Raw genomic sequence first — 19,320 nt, forward strand, 5'->3', positions numbered from 1 at the left:
ACAGCGGCTGCAGGAGAGGGCAGGCGCGGAGCTGCTTGGTTTGCAGTGCTAGTAGCGGCTGGAGCATGTCCACTTGGACCTCTATAATGTTTAAGAGCTGCTCCGTGACTTCATTCTGGCATGCTGCATTCTCCTTTCGGTCCCTCTTCTTGCTGTCTCGCAACTCCTTCAGTTCTTGTTTTTTGGCCGCGTAGCGCATCATAACATCCCGCAGAAAGTCCTCTTTAGTTCTTCTTGGCCGCTTTCTAATTCTGTGCAGCCGTTCAGCCCGCGATAACAAAGAGGGAGGCTGGGCTCTCAGGGTCATCTCTGTGAAGTTAAAATGCAATATTTTACAGAAGCAGTATTGTTTGCCACACAGAGACCACTGATTCAGTGATTTAAAACACAGCCACTATTCACACACCTATCACTAACCGGCTGCCCCCGAAAATGGTGAGTAACCGCAGGGGAAATCAGTGTTCCAGGACCGTACAGTACACTGTGCACGTGGCTCTTGGGGACAGCCAGCACTGTGGGGAGGGGGGCCTTATAATCATTACTGTCCCCACATTTTCCACAGGCTGTGTTCATTATGGAAGATATCTCGCTGCTGAGGCTGAGCAGATAATCAAGGGAGGGTCTTCTCCAAGACTGCGGCTTCCACCCTGGCCCTTATGTGGCTTGCCTGTGTGCAGCAATGGTCCTCCCCCGTCCCCCGCCCAGTGACGGCAGAGTGGCATGGGAAAGTTACCCTTAATGGGGCAAGAAACAGCAGGTCTGCCAAAGAACTTGCGGCAGCGGATTGCCCAGTATCTCCATGGGAGTTTCATGGAGATCTCTGAGGCAGATTTCCATGAAGTGAAGGAGTCAATCAATACCCTATTCCGCCGCTCAGACTAGGCATGTGATGGTACGCGCATCATACAGACACAAGCCTGCTTTCTGCAACCCTCCTGCCCCCAACAACTCGCTTCAGCGATTCCCAAAATCAAAGCCACTTACCAGGGGCCTCCTCTCCTGTTTGTGCTTTGACAAGCTCCGACAGCTGTGACTGGCTAGCCTTCTCTGGGGTAGAAAAGAGCTCCTGGCTGCATCCTCTGCCTCTGGGTCCCCCTCCCCTTCCACATCCTTGTCCACGATTTCCTCCTCCTGGCTCGGTCCACTCTCGACTGGCACACGAGCCACCAAAGTATCTACAGAGGTCTTCGCAGTGGAGGTGGGGTCGCCACCGAGTATCACATCCAGCTCTTTGGAGAACTGGCAGCTCATGGGCACAGCATCAGAGCAGTGGTTTGCCTCCTGCCCCTTGTGGTAGGCGTTCCGCAGCTCCTTCACTTTGACCCTGCACTGCAGTGTGTCCCGGTCATGGCCCCTTTCTGTCATGCTTCGTGAAATCTGTCCATAGGTATCATAATTCCTATGGCTGGAGCGCAGCTGGGACAGGACAGCCTCCTCTCCCCAAACGCTGATGAGGTCCAGCAGCTCGGCATTGCTCCAAAAGGGGGATTGCCTGGTGTGTGGAGCAGGTATGGTGACCTGGAAAGATGCGCTGAGACTACTGCACGTGTCACCAAGCAAATAGGAAGGGGGCTTTCAAAATTCCCAAGGAATTTAAGGGGTGGGGCTCACAGTTGGTCACCTGAGGGCAGGGCTGTAGAATTCAAACCGATGACCAGAGAGGGACACCTCCCCGAGGTCAATCGCAGCACTGTAATAAACCAGGGTGTCTACACTGGCACCGCGGCGCTGTAGCCCCAGCGCAGAAAGCTGTACGCCTCTCGTTGGGGTGGATTTTTTACAGCACTGCAACTGCGCAGTTTCTGCGCACCAAGTGGCTTGGCAGTGTGTACACCTCAGGAGTTACAGCGCTCAAAGCGGCTTTACTGCACAGAAACTTACCAGTGTAGATAAAACCATATTGATTTTAAAGTGATGGGATTATTCTAACAAACACAGTTAAAAAAGGATAGTGATTTGGACCTTGTGAAATCTACAGATCAAAACAATTTACAATCTTGACCATTTCAATTCTGGCTCCTCCCCTTTTCTTAGACATCATAACCCAACTGCATGGATACCTGAAGCACCTGATTACCTACTGTTTTCTTAACACCTCATTAATACTTAGTGCAAGGGAGCATCTCAAGCATTCATGAGGTGTTAATGAGAGAAACAATAGGTGGATAGGATGAGAAAAAGTCAGAGCAGGGAAATGGAATGGGAACACTCTGAGGGAGACATGAGATTACAGCTGACCTCGGAGAAAATGAAGCTGGTGCTGGTTTCATTGTGTGCCTTGGGCCTTCACAGCTGCTGGGGACAGCTCCAGTTGAATACAATAATGTTGCTGTCAATTCCCCAATGACCTCCATCCCTATCTCACGCAGCATACTAGTTTCTGTAGCCACCCCTTTGTCTTACCCTATGCTATCTGCCACAATTCACCTCTCCCATTCAGGGAAACATTTTTAGGTTCCAAAGTTAAACAGAAAATCACTGCTTTGTTTATTTACCACTGTAGTTGATAAAACAGTTTCCTACCTTTGCTCATTAACCCAGTATTTACTCTTCAAACTGCAACAGAAAAGGAGATTATGAAGTGTTTCAGATCAAACTAAGGGCATGTCTACACAGCATTTTGGAGGGAGCGAGAGGGAGCCTCTCAGCCTGGCTGACTGACTCCGGCTAGCAGGGCTTGCACTAGTGCTCTAAAAACAGCTGTATAGACAGCGCCTTGAAGCTGGGGCTGGAGCTTAGGGAGAGGGACAGGCTTCAGAGCCCGAGGTCCAGCTCGTGTTGCATCTTCAAAGCTCTGTCTAGTCAGCTATTTTTAGAGCAGTTAGCATGAGCTCCATTAGCCCCAGTCTGTTGACCAGTGCTGGGAGGCTTGTTCCAAAACGTTGCGGACACATACCCTAAATGGCTTGCTCTGGCTCAGATGAACATTAAGCATGTACTTAAGCGCTCTGCTGAACTGAGGCCTCTACAGGCATACTGAGTGTTGATGACACGGAGATGGGGATTTATCATCAGGAGTCCATAAAGTTTCTGGAGTGGACTTTTTGCTTTTTTATTGCTGCCAAGCTTCCTACCAGGATAAGGGCCAGAAGAGGGAAGAATTGAGACAGAGCATCTCCAAATTAAGCAGAGGTGAGCAAAAGATTTGTAAGGTCACACACAGCGGTGCTGTTCTAGCTCTATCTTGAATCAACATCAAAATGGTTTATACCAACACATCACAAGAGTTCATGGTGTCTCCTAAGGAGGGTAGGTGCTAGTGAGAAAACAATACCTTAGGATAATTAACCTCAAGGACATTTCAAGCAGTGCAGCGAGTACTGGAAAGGTAGCACAGACTGAACTCGGATCTTGGGGTATGTCTGTGCCGCAATAAGAGACTTGCGGCACGACTGCAGCTGGCCTGCGTCAGCCGATTCAAGCTCATGGGGCTCAGTCTGTGGCACTATAAAAACTGCAGTGTAGATATTTGGGCTCGGGGTGAACAGCTACACTGCAATTTTTAGCCTCACAGTCTGAGCCCCATGAGCCCAACTCAGCTGACCCAGGCTCTGACACTCAGTGCCGCAGGTTTTTTATTGCAGTGTAGACATATCCTTGGAGTCAGGTACTCTTGGGTTATGTCTACACTGCAATGTAAGACCAGGGTTAGTAGAACTCAAGTTAGCAGACCCTGGGTTTGTTAACCTAGGGCTTAAGCGTCTACACTCATTCATAACCCCAGGTTAGGAACTGTTGAACCCTGGGTCTCCAGCGTCTACACTACATTATGTGGGTCCGAGTCCAACCACCCATATCCCATATCTTCCTAGTGCCCTCCCAAAATATGATCACTCTACCCCTTTGTTTGTGGTGCAGTGTGGGAAAACTTGACTGTCCAGAGGACAAAAAAAAGTCAGAGGACGTCAAGAGCACAAGTCCAGTGGGGCTGAGTCCACACTGCAAAGCAATAGGGCTTGAACCCTGGATCCTGGCTTGACTCAGGCTTGGACCCTCCACCCCCATGGTATCCTGGGATCTGGGTTAGCACGATGTGTGTGTAGATGGAAAGGGGTGGGGGGGGGTAGATTTGAGCTTGAGTTTGAAAGGCTTACACCGCAGTGTATATGTACCCTTGAAGTCTAAGGCCAGATCTGCCTCTAGGGGCTTGTCCACAAACAAAAGTTGTGCTGCTCTGGCCATACAGGTATAGTTAAAGCACTACAAGCTGCTTAGGGTGGATGCAGTTATATTGGTATACAAGTGCTTATATTGGTACAGTTTAATCCCACCCAGGAAGGATAGTAATCCTTACCCACCTCCCAGGGCTGGTGAGGGTTAATGTCTGTACACTGTGAGCAAATAAAGTGCTATGTCATATTACTGCTACTGAGGATATCACAAATGTGTATTCTATGTGGAATGTGACAAGCAAATAGAAACCTCTCAGCGAGAATGATCCCTACCTTTCTCTGATCAGACTGGGATAAGTTTTCACCAGGAAATCAGAAATGTTTCTGTGGGTGAGATCTTGAAGAATTTCTGTGCTGCGCTGCACACTCTGAGAGGCAAAGAAAATCCAACCAGTTACAGCAAACCAACCAGTTACAGTCCCTAAACCCATCAAGTGGGTGTTTGTCCGTAAAAACCACACCGTTGGTTTCAGTTCACAGGATCTCACCTGAAAAGTAACTTTTATCCACCTTTGATTTGTGTGGATTCCCAACACCATTGAAACCAAAAAGTTCCACCTGGGTTTGAATCAAGTCTGTGCTTCACTGGGTTTGAGTGGAAATCATGTGAAAGTTCCACAGAAGTCTGCAAGGCTTGAAACAAGCCATCCTGGATTCACTCTGAAACTACCTGCTTGCTAACTCTATCCAGTCATCCAGAATCCAGGCTCAGACCAGGAGAAAATGTATTTCCCATCTCTTCCATACCCAGCAGTTTTGTTTATTAAATGATTCTCACACACACACATATTTTGCTTTATAAGCACTTTCTTCCCTACAAATACAGACAGCGTAGTTTATTTATCACATAATCCCATCCCCCCACTGACTGGGGCTACTTTAGAGGCGTACGTGGCCGTTGCCTGGTACCTGTGGGGGAGGAAGGCCTCCAGCTCCCGCGGGGCATTCCGGGAGCATAGTGAGCTTCTTGCGAGTGCTGCACTTGCAGGAGGGAGAAGGGTCATCAGGGCTCCATTTGTGGGTCAGAAACAGGTTGGTTATGTTAGGAGGAATAGGTGGTATGCTCCAGGCAGTTGACATATTACTGCATGGGTAGTCCCTGTACAGAGGAACACAGTATCTCTTAACAGTGCCGTCACATAGCTCACCAGAGCTCATAAACACATGAAAAAATGCTGCTGTAGTTGAGATGTTTGCTCCTTTTGCATTCCCCCCCCCCCCCCCGCAGTGTGTCATTACCAATGAGAAGAGTGTCAGAGAACCTCAGAGTGCTTGATAAACACCCGTGACTCAAACACCACACCTGTGAGGTTACTGTCCCCATTTTGCAGACAGGGAAACGAGGAACAGTGAGGTTAAGTGATTTGCCCATTGGCACACATTAAGTCTGTGGCAGAGCCAAGATTTTAACCCTTTTCTCCTAGCTCTCTATTCTGAGACCATCCTTCCTCTCTCATCACACTGTACCTTCCCATCCATCCTCAATGCTTAGAGCTGCATCTTGTTCTCATTTAGGCCATACCTACATCACAGGGACCATAGCGGCTTAACCATGGCCCTGTAGCTAGGCAGCCTACAGCAGCGGAAGGGGGAGGAACATCAACTCCCCAAATGATGGTAGTTAGGTCAACAGAAGCATTCTTCTGTCAGCCAAGCTGCGTCTCCACCAGAGGATAGGTCAGCACAGCTACAGCATGCAGGGGTGTGGATTTTTCAGATCTCCTTAACACAGCTGCTATATTGACCTTAAGTCCTGCTACATTATATAGAGGAAAGGAGATGAAACAGGAGCCACCGATGGGCTGGCAACATCCAGAGGAGAAAGGAATCAGGAGTGGGGCAGCAGGAGACAGGACAGTGAGGGGGTGTAGGCAACAGGGACACATATGCAGGGGTGTAGGAGGAAGAACAGAAAGGGTGGGAGAGGGAGAAGAATTTAAGAGCCAAGGCACAGCGTGTGACTGACATTTTTATCAGAGCAAACAGTTAAAAATTACCAGTTATTTCCCTAATAGTTACTTTTCCACTTAAGTAACTGCTGTAGCCATGGGGATAACATGCTATTGTGAAGGAGAGCCTGAGGGAAAAGGCTCTAGGCCATGGAAAATTGGAGGGGGGCAGGCCATGGTAAATAGGAAGGGAGATCTGGAAATTCTGGCTTTATTTTATTGCTCTACAAATGGAAATTTTCATGTTTAATTCTTCATGCATATGACTGAGGTTCTACATGGAATTGCCTTTGCGGTCTTCTATCTATAAATATATAACTTAGTGAGAAAATAATGCAGTCAGGCTATTTGTTGTCATCTCCAAACATCAGTGCCTGCACGTGTTTCAGTGAAAAGCTAGCCCACATCACTCTCAGTGTGGTATCCGCATCCCACTGGTTATATCTTACAAGAGATGATTTCTACTTCAAGAGAGAATATCCAATGACTTACCGAAGAGGCTCTTCCTTCATGCAGCGATTTCCAAATCCTGGCTTATTCAAGAAGGCATCAGTGAGGGAAACCATCTGCTCACTGCCAGGCTGCTCATTGCTAAGGAGATTGCACAAGATTTACTGTATAAAAACCTGTCAGACTACAGAAGTAGAATACACAAAACCAGCTGGTGACAGCATCACACAGGTAAACACATAGCTTCATCTAGGCAGAGTCCCCTCAGGTGCCGATAATCTAGTCTCTTTAATAGGATAAACTCCACAAACCTTAGAAAGATTCCAAGAGGGCTTAAAGGACAAAGCAATGGCCATTTTCTCCTGAGATCAAAGCACCCATTTTAACAAACTTAATACAAATACACACTCCCCTTTGTAAGCTTGGAATCATCACACTCCTGAGTGAACGCTGATCTTCATCTCAGACCCACCCAGCATAAACTGTCATACTGGAACTCAGCAAACACAGAGAAATCATAGGACAAGTATCACATCCCCTCTTTTTAATAGGATGAGGGCTGAGGCCAAAGAAAGAATTCTAACCACGTCAACAAAGTGTCTAATAACACTAGCTTACTGTCGGTGCCAGGTGCTATCTACCAGTGATTTTCAAACTGTGCTCCACCCACCACTGGGGGATCAGTTGAGCTACTTTGTACAAACGCTTCACAATCATTATAGCCTTCAAGTGCTGATGCTTCCTGATGGTTACAGTCCAGCCTGGGACTCTTACGGTTTCCAGAAGCATTTTTCACCTGATAAACTAAAAACAAAAGTGTTTCTCTGCACCCCGCACAATGCATGCTTTTTATCTTTGCCAGGTGTTTCTTTGGTGTAAATTCAATTGTGATCATATTTGTGGACAGCACAAAGGGTAGTAAATGCACAGGAAGTCACAGGCAAACTGCAAAGTGACCTAGAGGTTCGGCAGGTAATGAACAGAGTTTGAGTACTGACAAATGTAAAATCTTATGCCCAGGAAATGGAAAACAGCAGCTACCAAAATGGGAGGGACACAGCCAAGCAGCAGCAGCACCCCTCACATCAAAGCAAGTTTACTTTCATCTTCTCTTTAACATTGTCCAGACAGTACATATAAACAAGTATAACAACCCCCACCACACGTCATCAGCAGATTTTGAAGCTGCAACCCTCAGCACCAAAGCACAGATCTACCACTGGAGCTAAAGGAACAATTCCATAACCTGTTGGAAGTTGTAGGCTTTAGTACTCCAATTGGACCAGGTACTAGAGGGGAACACGACACTTTAAATACAAACACTATATTTGGCACATGGAGGTTGGGAGATAGGCCATTCACAATACGAAAACGTTTGAGAACCATTCTTTTACAGTCAGACAATGGGCTGGATTCTCCACTCATGCCAATTTCATGCTAATTAACTATTCTGGGATGAGTGAGAGGGGAATCAGGCCCACGAAGCAGCAGATGTAACCCAGCAGTCCTAAATGCTACGGAGGAAAGGGGATAGGAGATCTACTTTAAAAAAAGATTCCTCTGACCTGAAGAAAGTAATCTGGTGTCCATAGATCCAAGGATGTAGTATTAAGCTGGGATATTCTCCAAAGGGAGGGATAATAACTGTAAGTATTAGAGCTAACAACACAAAAGTAGCCGGGAGAACAATCTGCAGGGAACAGGAAAAACATCATAATGTGCAGTAACATTTGTGTACAGCTCTGTAAAGCTCAGAACACACGTACACAAAGGAGGGACGGCAATAGCACATGGATCAGACCTACTTCTGTTCTCAGGCACCACCATTTCATTCCCAGCACTACCAGCAACCAGAGTTGCCATAGTGTTGGTTTTTATCAACATGGACTATATTAGGGACAGTCTCAATCAAAGCAAAAAATTTTGGAGGAGGCAAATTGCAGAGAGAGGGAGAAAGAGAAAGAGAGAGGGGAGGGAGGCTATAGCGTGTGCATGTGTGCTTGAGTGTGGGATGCAGAGCAGCTGGGATATTAATTGGAAAAGCCGTCACAAGGACATTGGTACCTGCAATCATCACCACCCTTGCTTTTGCTGGAGGTATCCCTGTGGCCACTAGTGCTGAGGACTCTTTAGGGAAGACTCAGTGACAGTGATGAAGGAACGAGTGGTACCTGAGCAAGGAAGTCCTTACGGCTACGGGTAGCATGGTGGAACCGTTTGATGAGCAGTGCTTTGATGTGCTGATGGACAAGCTGAGAACCTTTATTCTGCCGGGACCCTTTGCCTTCTTTCCCATCCCCTGTTCGGCCTGCAGGTGTTCGAGAGGCTCCATTGGTCGCCAAAGGGGGTTGTTCAGCCTTCTCTTTCTGCTCAAGGCAGGTTTTTCTGAGAGTGGAGCCATTTTCTTGAGCACCTCCTAGGTTTTGGGAATTGAAGTGATCATGTGCATTACTCCTTAGGAGGAGGGGCTGAGAGGCTATTTCAACCTTGTTCATCACTGCTGAATAAGCTTCCTTAGACGTTTAGCCCTGGTGGAAGCAGATTTTCCCAAACCTATATATTCCTGACAACTACTTTGTTTTGCATTACAACCATTGCAATGCTTCTTTATCAACTGGTCCTGTTGGCATCCAGGAAAGTGGGCGGGCAAAGCCCACTGCTAAAGGAACTCCCCCCAGCCTAAGGGGAGGATCCACAGGTCCGTGATACCAAATAATTGCAGGGGACAACTAATGAGATAACAAGAACGGGAGTGAGGTCACAGGGCTAAACAAAGGGAACCTGATGGGGACACCAAGCAGAGAACCCCGGACAGCGCCCACTGCTCCTCGAAGGCATCAAGGGAGCCAGCAGACACCGCCCAGAGGAACTCTGCCCAGATGAATTAATGGACGGAGGAGCGGAAATAGGCCCCACAGTCGCAGGAAACCCCATCGGCCAACCTCCTCTCCCTGGTTTTGTAGATGGCCATTTTGACCAGGGCTAGGAGGAGGTTGACAAGGAGGTCCCGCGACTTTGTGGGGCCACAGATGGGGAGGGCGTAGATGAACAGGTGAGGGTAAAAGTGCAACCAAAAACGTAATAATATATCCAAGAGAAGCCGGAATAGGGGCTGCAACCTAGCGCATTCCAGGTATACGTGCGCCAGAGTCTCCCTCACGCCGCAAAAGGGGCAGGTGTCCGGAAGGGGAGTGAACCGCGCCAAGTACACACCCGTGCTCATGGCTCCGTGAAGGATCTGCCAGTTGACATCCCCGGTGGGCCTCAGGACCAGGGTGGAGTATAGGCTGGCCCACCGGGGCTCCTCACCCTCCAGAGGTGGCAGAAGGTCCCGCCACTTCGTGACGGGGCGGGATGCGATGGTGAGGACATGAAGGGTGTGGAGCACGAGTGTGTACAAATGTTTTTGTGGCGCAGTCTGGAACTGGACTGGCTGCAACTCATGTAGCCGGCTCACGGTAAAGGGGTGGGGTTGCCTGGTAGGTCCACGGGGCAGGGGCCCGATGAAAAGGTCAGGAGGGCCTGGGGTGGAGGGTGGGCGGGGCATGCCCTCTCGCAGGACCCGGTCGAGGAAGACCCGAGCAGTGGGTGGTAAAGTGGCCCTCACCTCCTGAAGTACGCGCCGGGGAGTACAAGGTCTGGAGAGCCCCATGCGCCGAGCGAGTGTCAGGGGATCCAGCCAGTCTCCCCGGTCGTAGTCCAGGAGGTCTCCGACTCTGGTGACTTCTGCCAGGACCAACCTCTGGCGCACTGAGGGGGACTCCGCCACCTGCACATGGAGCTGGGGGTTGTGTAGCAGTGGCTCTATGAGGAGATCCGCCCCCTCGGCGGCCGCCACGGACCTGGTGGCCGAAACCAGTTTCCAGGTCCGGAGAAAGTCCTGGTAGAAGACCGGCAGCCCAGAGAGGTCTCGCGGAAGACCGCTCCGATGGAGATAAAGGAGCTGCCGGTCATATCGGAGCCCTCGGAGGAAGGCATGCACCAGTACGCTCCATGCCGGACTACCTGCACCATAAAGGAGCCTCTGCAGGGCCTGAAGGTGGAAGAAGTGGACCTGAGTGCGCAGGCACTTCAGGCCCTGTCCTCCCTTTTCCAGGGGTAGGTAGAGAACCCCTGCAGAGATCTAGTGCAGTCCTGGCCAAAAGAACTCCAGAACCGACTTCCGGAGGTTGGCCAGGAAATCCGGGGCCGGGACCAGGGTGTTGAGCCGGTGCCAGAGCATGGACAGGACTAGCTGATTGAGCATCAGTGCCCTCCCTTGAAGGGAGAGACACCAGAGTAGTCCTGTCCATCTCCGGAGCCGCTCTACCATCCCGTCCTCTAAACCTTGCCAGTTCTCCAGCGGAGACAGATGCATGGCAGAAAGGTAAACGCCAAGATAGAGCAGCGGACCCGCGCTCCACCGGATGGCCTGAAGCATGGGTGGGAGGGAGCTCGCCTGCCACCCATCCCCAACCACCAGGCCAGAGCTCTTGATCCAGTTGACCCGGGCGGAGGAGGCCGCCGAGTAGACGGCCTGGCAAGCCTCCACCCGCACCGAGTCGCCCAGGTCCTGGACCACAAGGAGCACGTCGTCAGCGTACGCCGACAGGACCACCCACAGCTCTGGCTCCCGCAGCACCAACCCCGTCAGCCTCCGGCGGCGAAGACAGAGGAAGGGTTTGATCACCAGGGCGTACAGCTGGCCCGAGAGGGGGCACCCCGACGTACTCCCCGCCCAAAGCTGACCAGCTCGGTCAGGGTCCAGTTGAGCCTGACCAGACACTCCGCAGAGGCGTACAGCACCTGGAGAAAGCCCACGAACTGGGACCCGAAGCCGAACACCCGCAGAGTGCTCAGGAGATACCTGTCGTCCATCCTGTCGAACGCCTTCTCCTGATCCAGGGACAGAAGGGCGAACGACAGACCATCCCCACACCCGAGCTCCAAGAGATCCCGGACCAAATAGAAATTATCAAAGATGGTACAGCCCGGGACGGTGTAGGTCTGGTCTGGATAGACCATGTCCACCAGCACGGACCCCAGCCGCAGTGAGATTGCATTCGCTACGACTTTATAGTCCATGCTGAGGAGCGAGACGGGACGCCAATTCCGAAGGTCGTGGGGGTCCCCCTTCTTTGGGAGCAAGGCGAGCATGGCTCGCCTGCACAACAGGGGGAGGACCCGCTCTCCAAGGACTCGGCCCAGATGGTGAGAAGGTCCGGGCCGAGGACGTCCCAGAACACACAGTAGAACCCCACGGTCAGCCCGTCCATGCCCGGAGATTTATTGGTGGGCATGCAGCGGAGGGCTTCCAAGAACTCGGCCAGAGTGAGAGGCAGCTCTATCAACTGGTGCCAGGCAGGCTGGCTACTGCAGCATTAATCCTCTATTCCATTCCCTTTTTCCAACACTATGGATGAGTTAATCAAGTCTGTGGTGAACATACTGACAGACAGCAGAGTGCTGAATGCCAAAACCACTTATACTTTAGAGACTTGAGGATGGATTTTGATGTATATAATTAACGATCTGATCCAGCAGAAATGGAAATCTGACTTGTATTGACTTCTCGGATAATGGATCAAGCCCAAAATCAGCATCACTTGCTGACCAGCTATATAATGAAAAGAAAGACATATGGGACTGGAAGCTGCTATTCTCGTTCTTAATAGGCTATCACAGAATGCCCAAGAAAAGAGCATCAGACGTTGAATATCATGGATATCTACCTGCATTCTGTGATCCAGGGTCAGCATCTGCTGTGACCTTCAGGAAAACCTGCCAAAGACATGCACACCTCTTGGTTAGCAACACCTTTGGAGTCATCCTGCTTGTGAGACACTAGACATCATCCTCTAAAATGACATTTGCAAATAACTCTGGGTACTGCTGCTAACTACAGAATCAAAGATCCACTAGGAAACAGCTTGGGAAGCAAAATGGTGTGGGGAGCAGAGAAACCGACAATAAAAGAGAGGAACATTTGAGGCTAATAAGTCATGGTCCATTTATAAACAGATCTGATGGGCATCCAGGTTTGAATTATTTCTGAATTCCCATCTTTAAAGATCTGCTGTGTGTGTTACAATGGACATTACTGGTTTATGCTAGGTTTTGAGGGGATTATTATGGCTCCATGTTTTGGAACTCAAGTTCTCCCAAAAGGATTTCTGGAAGGACTGAGAAATATTTCAAAGCATCCATTACCTCTTCAAGGGGAGTATCCGAAATCCCAAAACTGCTGAGTCCCAGGTCAGCCAGGGTTTCTTCCAATTCTCTGAAGAGACTGGCGTAAGCTCGCTGTTTAAAATCTTTACTGGGCAAAAGGTAGATGAGTTCTTGACCAATACTTTCAATTAACTTTGCTTCTGGAACATGATGATGAATTAGTTCTGTAAGCTCATTCACATCCCCTGTAAAGAGTCAGAACAGTGTTCAGAAAATGAATATTTAAGTATTCTGGGAATGCTTCCAAAGGCTGTGTTGACATAAGTTGGGAAGGACTCACATATATCTCTGTTAATATGCTACTAGACTGGACTGGATCCTTGTCAGCTATGACTTTTGAACTGCGTAGCAGGAAATGATTTAAGGCCCATCAACACCATGATTGACTTTCAGAAGCATCTACTAAAGTGCTCCGAAGAGTGAGAAAAACTGAAGAGGTGCTCACAGAAAGATTCTGTTTGCTGCACTTTAAAGATGTTTCTCCTTTCTTGATTGAATCACATATTGTAATACACAGGAGTTTGAAACTATTAGTCCACAGTCAAGGAAGACCCAAGCTTCCAGTTTACAGTCTGAGCCCAAGATCTTAGAAGACGTCTCAGAAAGGGGGTTTGTCACAGAAAGGTAAGCAAAACCACCAAGAAGCCTTAGTGATTTCTAGGTGACAGTAAAATACACATACCTGAGACAGTGCTGAAAAAGGGAATCTCAAAAGCAGGGTTCTCTAAGCTTTAAGTAGCAGTACACTAGGAGAAACAGCCCTGTTTCAGAAGAATAGGCCTTGGACCAGGTGAATGATCCCAATTCTTACCATCCAGTTCTTGCTCGGGACCTTCCACTGTATCTTTAGGTGCACACCTGGAACAGGAACACGAGCACTGAGATCCACAGCTAGGGGAGTGCTAGTACAGATACGTAAGAAAGAGGATGTTAAGTGCTTCAGATGCATATAATGCAGGCAAACTAGTGTGTAAGAGTGTTATAATCAGGGATTGTTTCATCAGCCTTTACACAGCTTCAGGGTAGTAAGAAATTTGTCTTAGCTGGAACATCTTGAACATATTACACTCAGACTTGCAGTCTGAGGACTAGCATAAAAGACAGACAAAAATTAAATTTCACACAAGCATTGCATCACACCACCATGCATGTGGTAACCACATGGAATTCTAAATTACATGCATTTACTTGGGGAAGTTGAATGAACAATGGCCATACATACAGACACTATGATGTCAGTGGGTTTACAAACTGGGACCTACAGGATCAAAAACAATCCAGGTCCCTCTTATTTGAGTTGCCGGAGAACTGCTTTTGCCAGGAGTAAGTGGCAGGCTGCCATAGTTCCTGAGCTACCCACTGTAGGGAGACGTGATCACATCTAGTGTATTGCAGAAGGACTCATGCCTGGACAAATGGCACTCCACAGGGAGATGTTCAATGTAAGTGGTGGGGGAGATTTTCAGATAGGCATCAGCCTCCAGAGCTGGCTGCCCAATTGCCATTTGTGCCTTTGAAAAGCCCTCTGCCCTAAGGCATATACATTCATAAAACTGGAGAAGCTCTGTTAAGAGGTGAATATTTAAATCCCCAAATAGTCCTCTAATTTCATGAGGAGGAGACTCATGTTCTCATTGCCTTATTCCCTAGGACACACCATTTACTGTACAGTCAGCTTTGTCCACAGCAACAAACAGCAGCTACTCAGGCTCTGAACTGTTGCAGTGAATGAATATTTGAAGACTGCTTGTGCAACAAGGGAGCAGAGAACTTACTGAACCCCATTCTACTCCCCCTTGGGTGTTTTTCATCTTGCGAACCAAGGTGAGATAGAAGCCAGATCCAAAGCAGTTCTTTAGGAAGACAGGAGAGCCTGAGCAGAACAATTTTCCTTGGGAAATGATGGCCACCCGGTCTCCAAGGATGTCTGCCTCATCCATGTGATGCGTAGAGAGGATGATGGTTCTGCCTAGGAGAAGGAATACAGAGATGCTCTGCAAGGTACTGTTCCTTCGGTACAATCAGGGCTGTATGTGGATTACAGGGATTGGTACAGCACTTCTGAAAGAAATTCCCAGGAATAAGAGCCAAAGATTTCACCATGAGTTGATCCTATAGGGTTGGGCCTTATTCATGGAAAATAGTGGAGATGCAGGCAAGATGGCAAGTGAGAAAATTAAAAACAAAGAGCTGCACAAGCAACAGATGCTCCCACATGAGCAGGCAAACTCCTGGTGAGGCCCATGAGCATGCAACACCCATAACAGCACTGCCACCTTCATCCCAGGATGACCTTGCAGCACATCTGTTACATAACTGAACATGTCTCGATAGTTTAACACATATTAGCTTGAGCATCCATAAAAGGAGAAGCTGACAAAGAACTAGGGGCTGGCTAACCCAGGGTGGGAAGAACCACTGACCAAAAGTTAAAAGCTTGGCAAAGGTATATGAATAAATACAATTTTTGACATAATTCTGCTGCCCTTACTCACCCTGAATGGAGCTACTCACAGAGTAAAGTACTACTCAGAGTGAATAAGAGTGACAGAATTTGGCCCATCAATGAGAAATCTCTCCAGCACTCATCCTCAGAAATGTTTTTGTTTTTAAAGGGGAGTGAGGCATTTGATAGTTCAGAAAGAAGCTGAAGCTCTTCCTTTCTGTAGCAGTTGTAAGTGCAAGCAGCAGGATACCCAAACTTTTCCAAACCTGTTCGGCTCCTCTGAAATACTGGGGCCAGCTCTGCCTCACTTACTCTCACTGAGTAGTGTCTCACACTGTTAGGAGTCCCACTGAAATAAATTAGATCACTTGCCAAGTATGACAACTCTGTGTGAGTTAGATTAGCAGAATGGGGCCCTCTGAGCACAGTTTAGTCGGCTCTCTCCATGTAAAATTAAGTTGCTATATCATATCTCTAGCTTTTCTAATCTCTGCCCTAAACCCCCAGGTCATGAGACAAGTGGCTTATGTGAATTTACCACTCGTGTAACCTGTTTGTGCATGTTCATACCCTTTACTTTAATGAAAGCTTATGCAACAGACATGCTTATTTGTGAAGGGGTTTAAAAAGCAATTTCCTCTCTGGAGTGTGTTACCTGAGCGATACTTCAGTAGAAGATCCCAGATAGACCTCCTGGAATATGGATCTACTCCAGAGGTGGGCTCATCCAAGACGACCACCTTTGCTTCACCAACAAAGGCAATGGCAACAGATAGCTTTCTCTGCATGCCACCTAAAGAGTGCAGGGACACAACTGTGGGAGTGAGAAGGAAGAGCAGCACACATTGCAGCATGTGATGATAGAGGACTGTTTGTGTCTGCTGGAGACAGACAAACTGGACCAGGTAAAATAAGAACCTCTCTCACTCCTGAACCTTGGCCCAGAACTTGAACAAATACACACATTTTTGCTGGGGTTCCAAAATTTTAGCTTAATTTTTTCATTACTTTTCATTTTCATGCAGTGTCTGCATTTTCTGGTCCTAGCCTGGAGCCAAAGCAGGAAGTTCTAGAGCTGGTCTAAGAAAGCTTGCTTTCATGATATTGTCGGCCCACGTTTGCAGAACCTAGAGATCAGTGAAGTATAAAAACTCCTGAGTACTTATCTAATCCAACCTGCAACTCTGGACAGTTATAGGTCACTGCACCCACATGCTGCACCTCCTTGCCACTGTACTACATACAGTTTTACCTTTTAAATGACATGAACAGCCCTTATAAAAATATTACAGTATTCTAGGGTATTCACCCAGGACACTGAAGCAGCAGTATGGGAAGGTGTTGCATTTTGGACCATTACCACAGAATAGTGGTGGGGTCAGGGCAAGTTATTAAGGGAAGACATATTTTTGTATATTAATATATATTTTTATTCAGCATCACTAAAGTAAGTTTTATGCATCACAGATACATTCACAGCTGATACCTTATGGACAGATTCTGCCAATCACAATGCTCGAGCAAGCCCATTGAAATTCATGGGGCTCCAATTCACTACTCAAGAAGTAAGGGACTACTTAATGTGAATCGTTGGCAGAATTTGTCCCCATGGAACTAAAATGACAGTAGAACAAAAAAGGTGATGATTTTGAGAACAAATCCTTGGGCACCTGACAGGTTTTGAGCCTCTTCATTCCTTTTATGGGGGAGGCCTATATCTTCCAGCATCATCTCCATCTCCAGCACAGCTTCCTTTCGAGACCTCCCTTTCAGCTGGGCATAAAACAAGATGTGCTCTGCTACAGTGAGGCTGAGAAATTAGACAGAAAGACATTGAGACAGGTTAAATGAAGAGCCAGGTTGCTTGGTCCAACAGCAGTCAGTTCATTATAGCATTACCCCCTTTGAGGAGAGGAATTGATTTATCCCTTACATGTGCCTACATTGGTTGGCCAGCCACTCCTCAGGATCACCCTGCCCTTTCTTGCTCTTGTTGCTTCTCTGTCTACCCACCTGTAGTGGGGCAGTCACCCCGCTCCGGCTCAAGAAGGGCTTAAAGCAGCCCCGGAAAAAGGCTGCCCTGGGGGGAGCCAATTGCTGGCTGACTGGGGAAGCAGACTCAGCTGGGGCCACGCCCCAATCAAGCCACAGCTGGCCCTATAAAGGGACTGTTAGGCAGGAGCTAGGCGAGAGTCTCTCTCTAGCTGTGGAGAGAGACGGGCCTGGCCTGCTTGGGAGCTCAGCAGGGTACCTAGAGTGGAGCAGGGCTGGGGAAAGGCCAGAGGAGCTGGGGAGCTCCACGCTGGAAAACCCCCAGGCTGCAGGCCTTGGTAAAAGCCGGAAAGGTACTGGGGTTACAGAGGTGCAGCCCAGGGTATGCAAAGGCAGCAGGTCCAAACCCCCCTTGCCAGTGATGAGTGTATAGACTGCAGTCTGCCCCAGTGAGTGGGAGCTAGATGGTGACTGGCAGTAGCCACTGAGGCAGGATGGGGATAGAGGGTTGTGGGTTCCCCTGGGTGGGGAGACCCTGATTGTGGGTTACTGCTGGGGGCAGAACCCCAGCGTAAAAGGGCATCAGGGTCTGGGAGGAACACGGGGACCAGTGGCAAGCAGGACATCATCCAGCAGAAGGTGCTCTGGAGCTGGAGAGCTAATTCCCTGGACAACCAGCAGGAGGCGCCGCGCCGGTAAGCCGTCGCCTCGCTACACCACCTACCTGCCTTTCCAAAATGGCACCCCCAACCATCAGCGCAGCCTACTGCCAGGATTCATACTGCTTTTGGGGAATGGGGCCCTGGATTATTGTGTGCTTTGATTCTCATGTTAAATCCCTCCCAAGCTCTACCACAATGCAGATAGTACCCATATTGGGAACACTTATTTCCCCTGAGGAACAACTTTGGGCCCAGCCAGTGGAAGCAGAAGATTCCCCGACGACCCATGCCTGCCGATAGTAGGAAGGGAATAAAATGTGGGCAGCTGGCTTCAGCAGTGTTACTGAGCATGCTCAATCCATGTGAGCATTCTCAGTACAAGCCAAGCAGCAAATCTGGGGAGCATGTGACCCTGCATCCCCCCATGCATCTCCTCTTAGGGATTATAGAAAGGGTAAAATAGTATTTGTCCTTTAGAAATACTGACAGGAGAAGAAGGAAGGAGGATTCTGTCTCTGAGTTACATGCACTGTCAGAAGAGCACAGAGAAACAACATGGGCTTTGGGGACATCCCAAACATCCAGCCCGGGTGGTGGGGGCTCAGTTCTTGAATTTGGCATCATATGGCACTTACTGATTAAACAAGATGTTGTATTGAGGACACATGCCTAAACTCTGCCGAATCGAGTCCATATGTATCTGGATGTCCTTGCCACCAACCAGGACAGTTCCAGATGTGGGTGGAAACAAGCCTGTTAGGATTGACCTGGCCAAACACGAGAAAAAAAGCAAATGGACAGTCCTTAGGTTTCAGATAAGCAGAGACACTTCTCTCATGGGCCACTAGGTGGCACATGATGACTTCTTATTCCAGTGGTTGCTGAAACACAATTCCATTGTGAAGCATGGACACATCTTGTCCTAATAAAATACACAAGTGAGACCCTGGGAATGTGTACAGTAACTCCGCTAGTGTGTGGTTCTGGGTTTGGTATCAATTGTCTATATGGTTCTCATCTAGGCTAGAAAATTGATTCCAAACTTGGTTTGCACAAAAGTTTGAGCTGGTCCTTGCTAGCTGGCCAAACGGTGTTTAAGTAAAGTTAACCTGAACTTGTACTTTTCAAACCAGTTCACCATGCAAGTTTCCCCAGCCCTGACTACCCATGACCTAGAATGAGTCTCGCTGGGACAGAGATCCAGAATAATGGTCTGAAGCCTTGAATGCAGAGTTACATAACAGTGCTGCCCATGGGTTATACTAGTGCTACCCTGCCCTCCTGACCTGCACTCTGCTTTGCTGTAGACTGAAAAGAGTTGGAGACTGTAGGGTAGATCACTAATGTGTGGATTTGGTATTACCTGCTGGGTACAAACAGAAAACACATGTAACACCAGGCTTTTTAGTGCTCTGCTGTTCTGGGACTAAAGGGCCATT

At 48.5% G+C, this 19,320-nt stretch overlaps 1 protein-coding gene across 1 annotated transcript in view; it reads right to left on the reverse strand.

The window, feature by feature from the left end:
* Positions 1–19,320, reverse strand: part of ABCA4 (ATP binding cassette subfamily A member 4) — a 110,500-nt gene that overhangs the window by 26,337 nt on the left and 64,843 nt on the right. Inside the window, exons 20-32 of the mRNA XM_065409660.1 lie at positions 18,517–18,648; positions 16,898–17,037; positions 15,883–16,020; positions 14,557–14,750; positions 13,593–13,683; positions 12,761–12,966; positions 12,283–12,331; positions 8,743–8,987; positions 8,137–8,261; positions 6,614–6,712; positions 5,082–5,271; positions 4,446–4,540; positions 2,524–2,556 (exon numbers count right to left, since the gene is read on the reverse strand). Of these exons, the coding sequence (XP_065265732.1) occupies positions 2,524–2,556; positions 4,446–4,540; positions 5,082–5,271; positions 6,614–6,712; positions 8,137–8,261; positions 8,743–8,987; positions 12,283–12,331; positions 12,761–12,966; positions 13,593–13,683; positions 14,557–14,750; positions 15,883–16,020; positions 16,898–17,037; positions 18,517–18,648 (1,737 nt within the window). The remainder of the gene's footprint in view (positions 1–2,523; positions 2,557–4,445; positions 4,541–5,081; positions 5,272–6,613; positions 6,713–8,136; positions 8,262–8,742; positions 8,988–12,282; positions 12,332–12,760; positions 12,967–13,592; positions 13,684–14,556; positions 14,751–15,882; positions 16,021–16,897; positions 17,038–18,516; positions 18,649–19,320) is intronic.

This window comes from Emys orbicularis, chromosome 8, assembly GCF_028017835.1.
Source record: "Emys orbicularis isolate rEmyOrb1 chromosome 8, rEmyOrb1.hap1, whole genome shotgun sequence".
In the NCBI taxonomy this organism is placed as follows: domain Eukaryota; kingdom Metazoa; phylum Chordata; order Testudines; family Emydidae; genus Emys; species Emys orbicularis.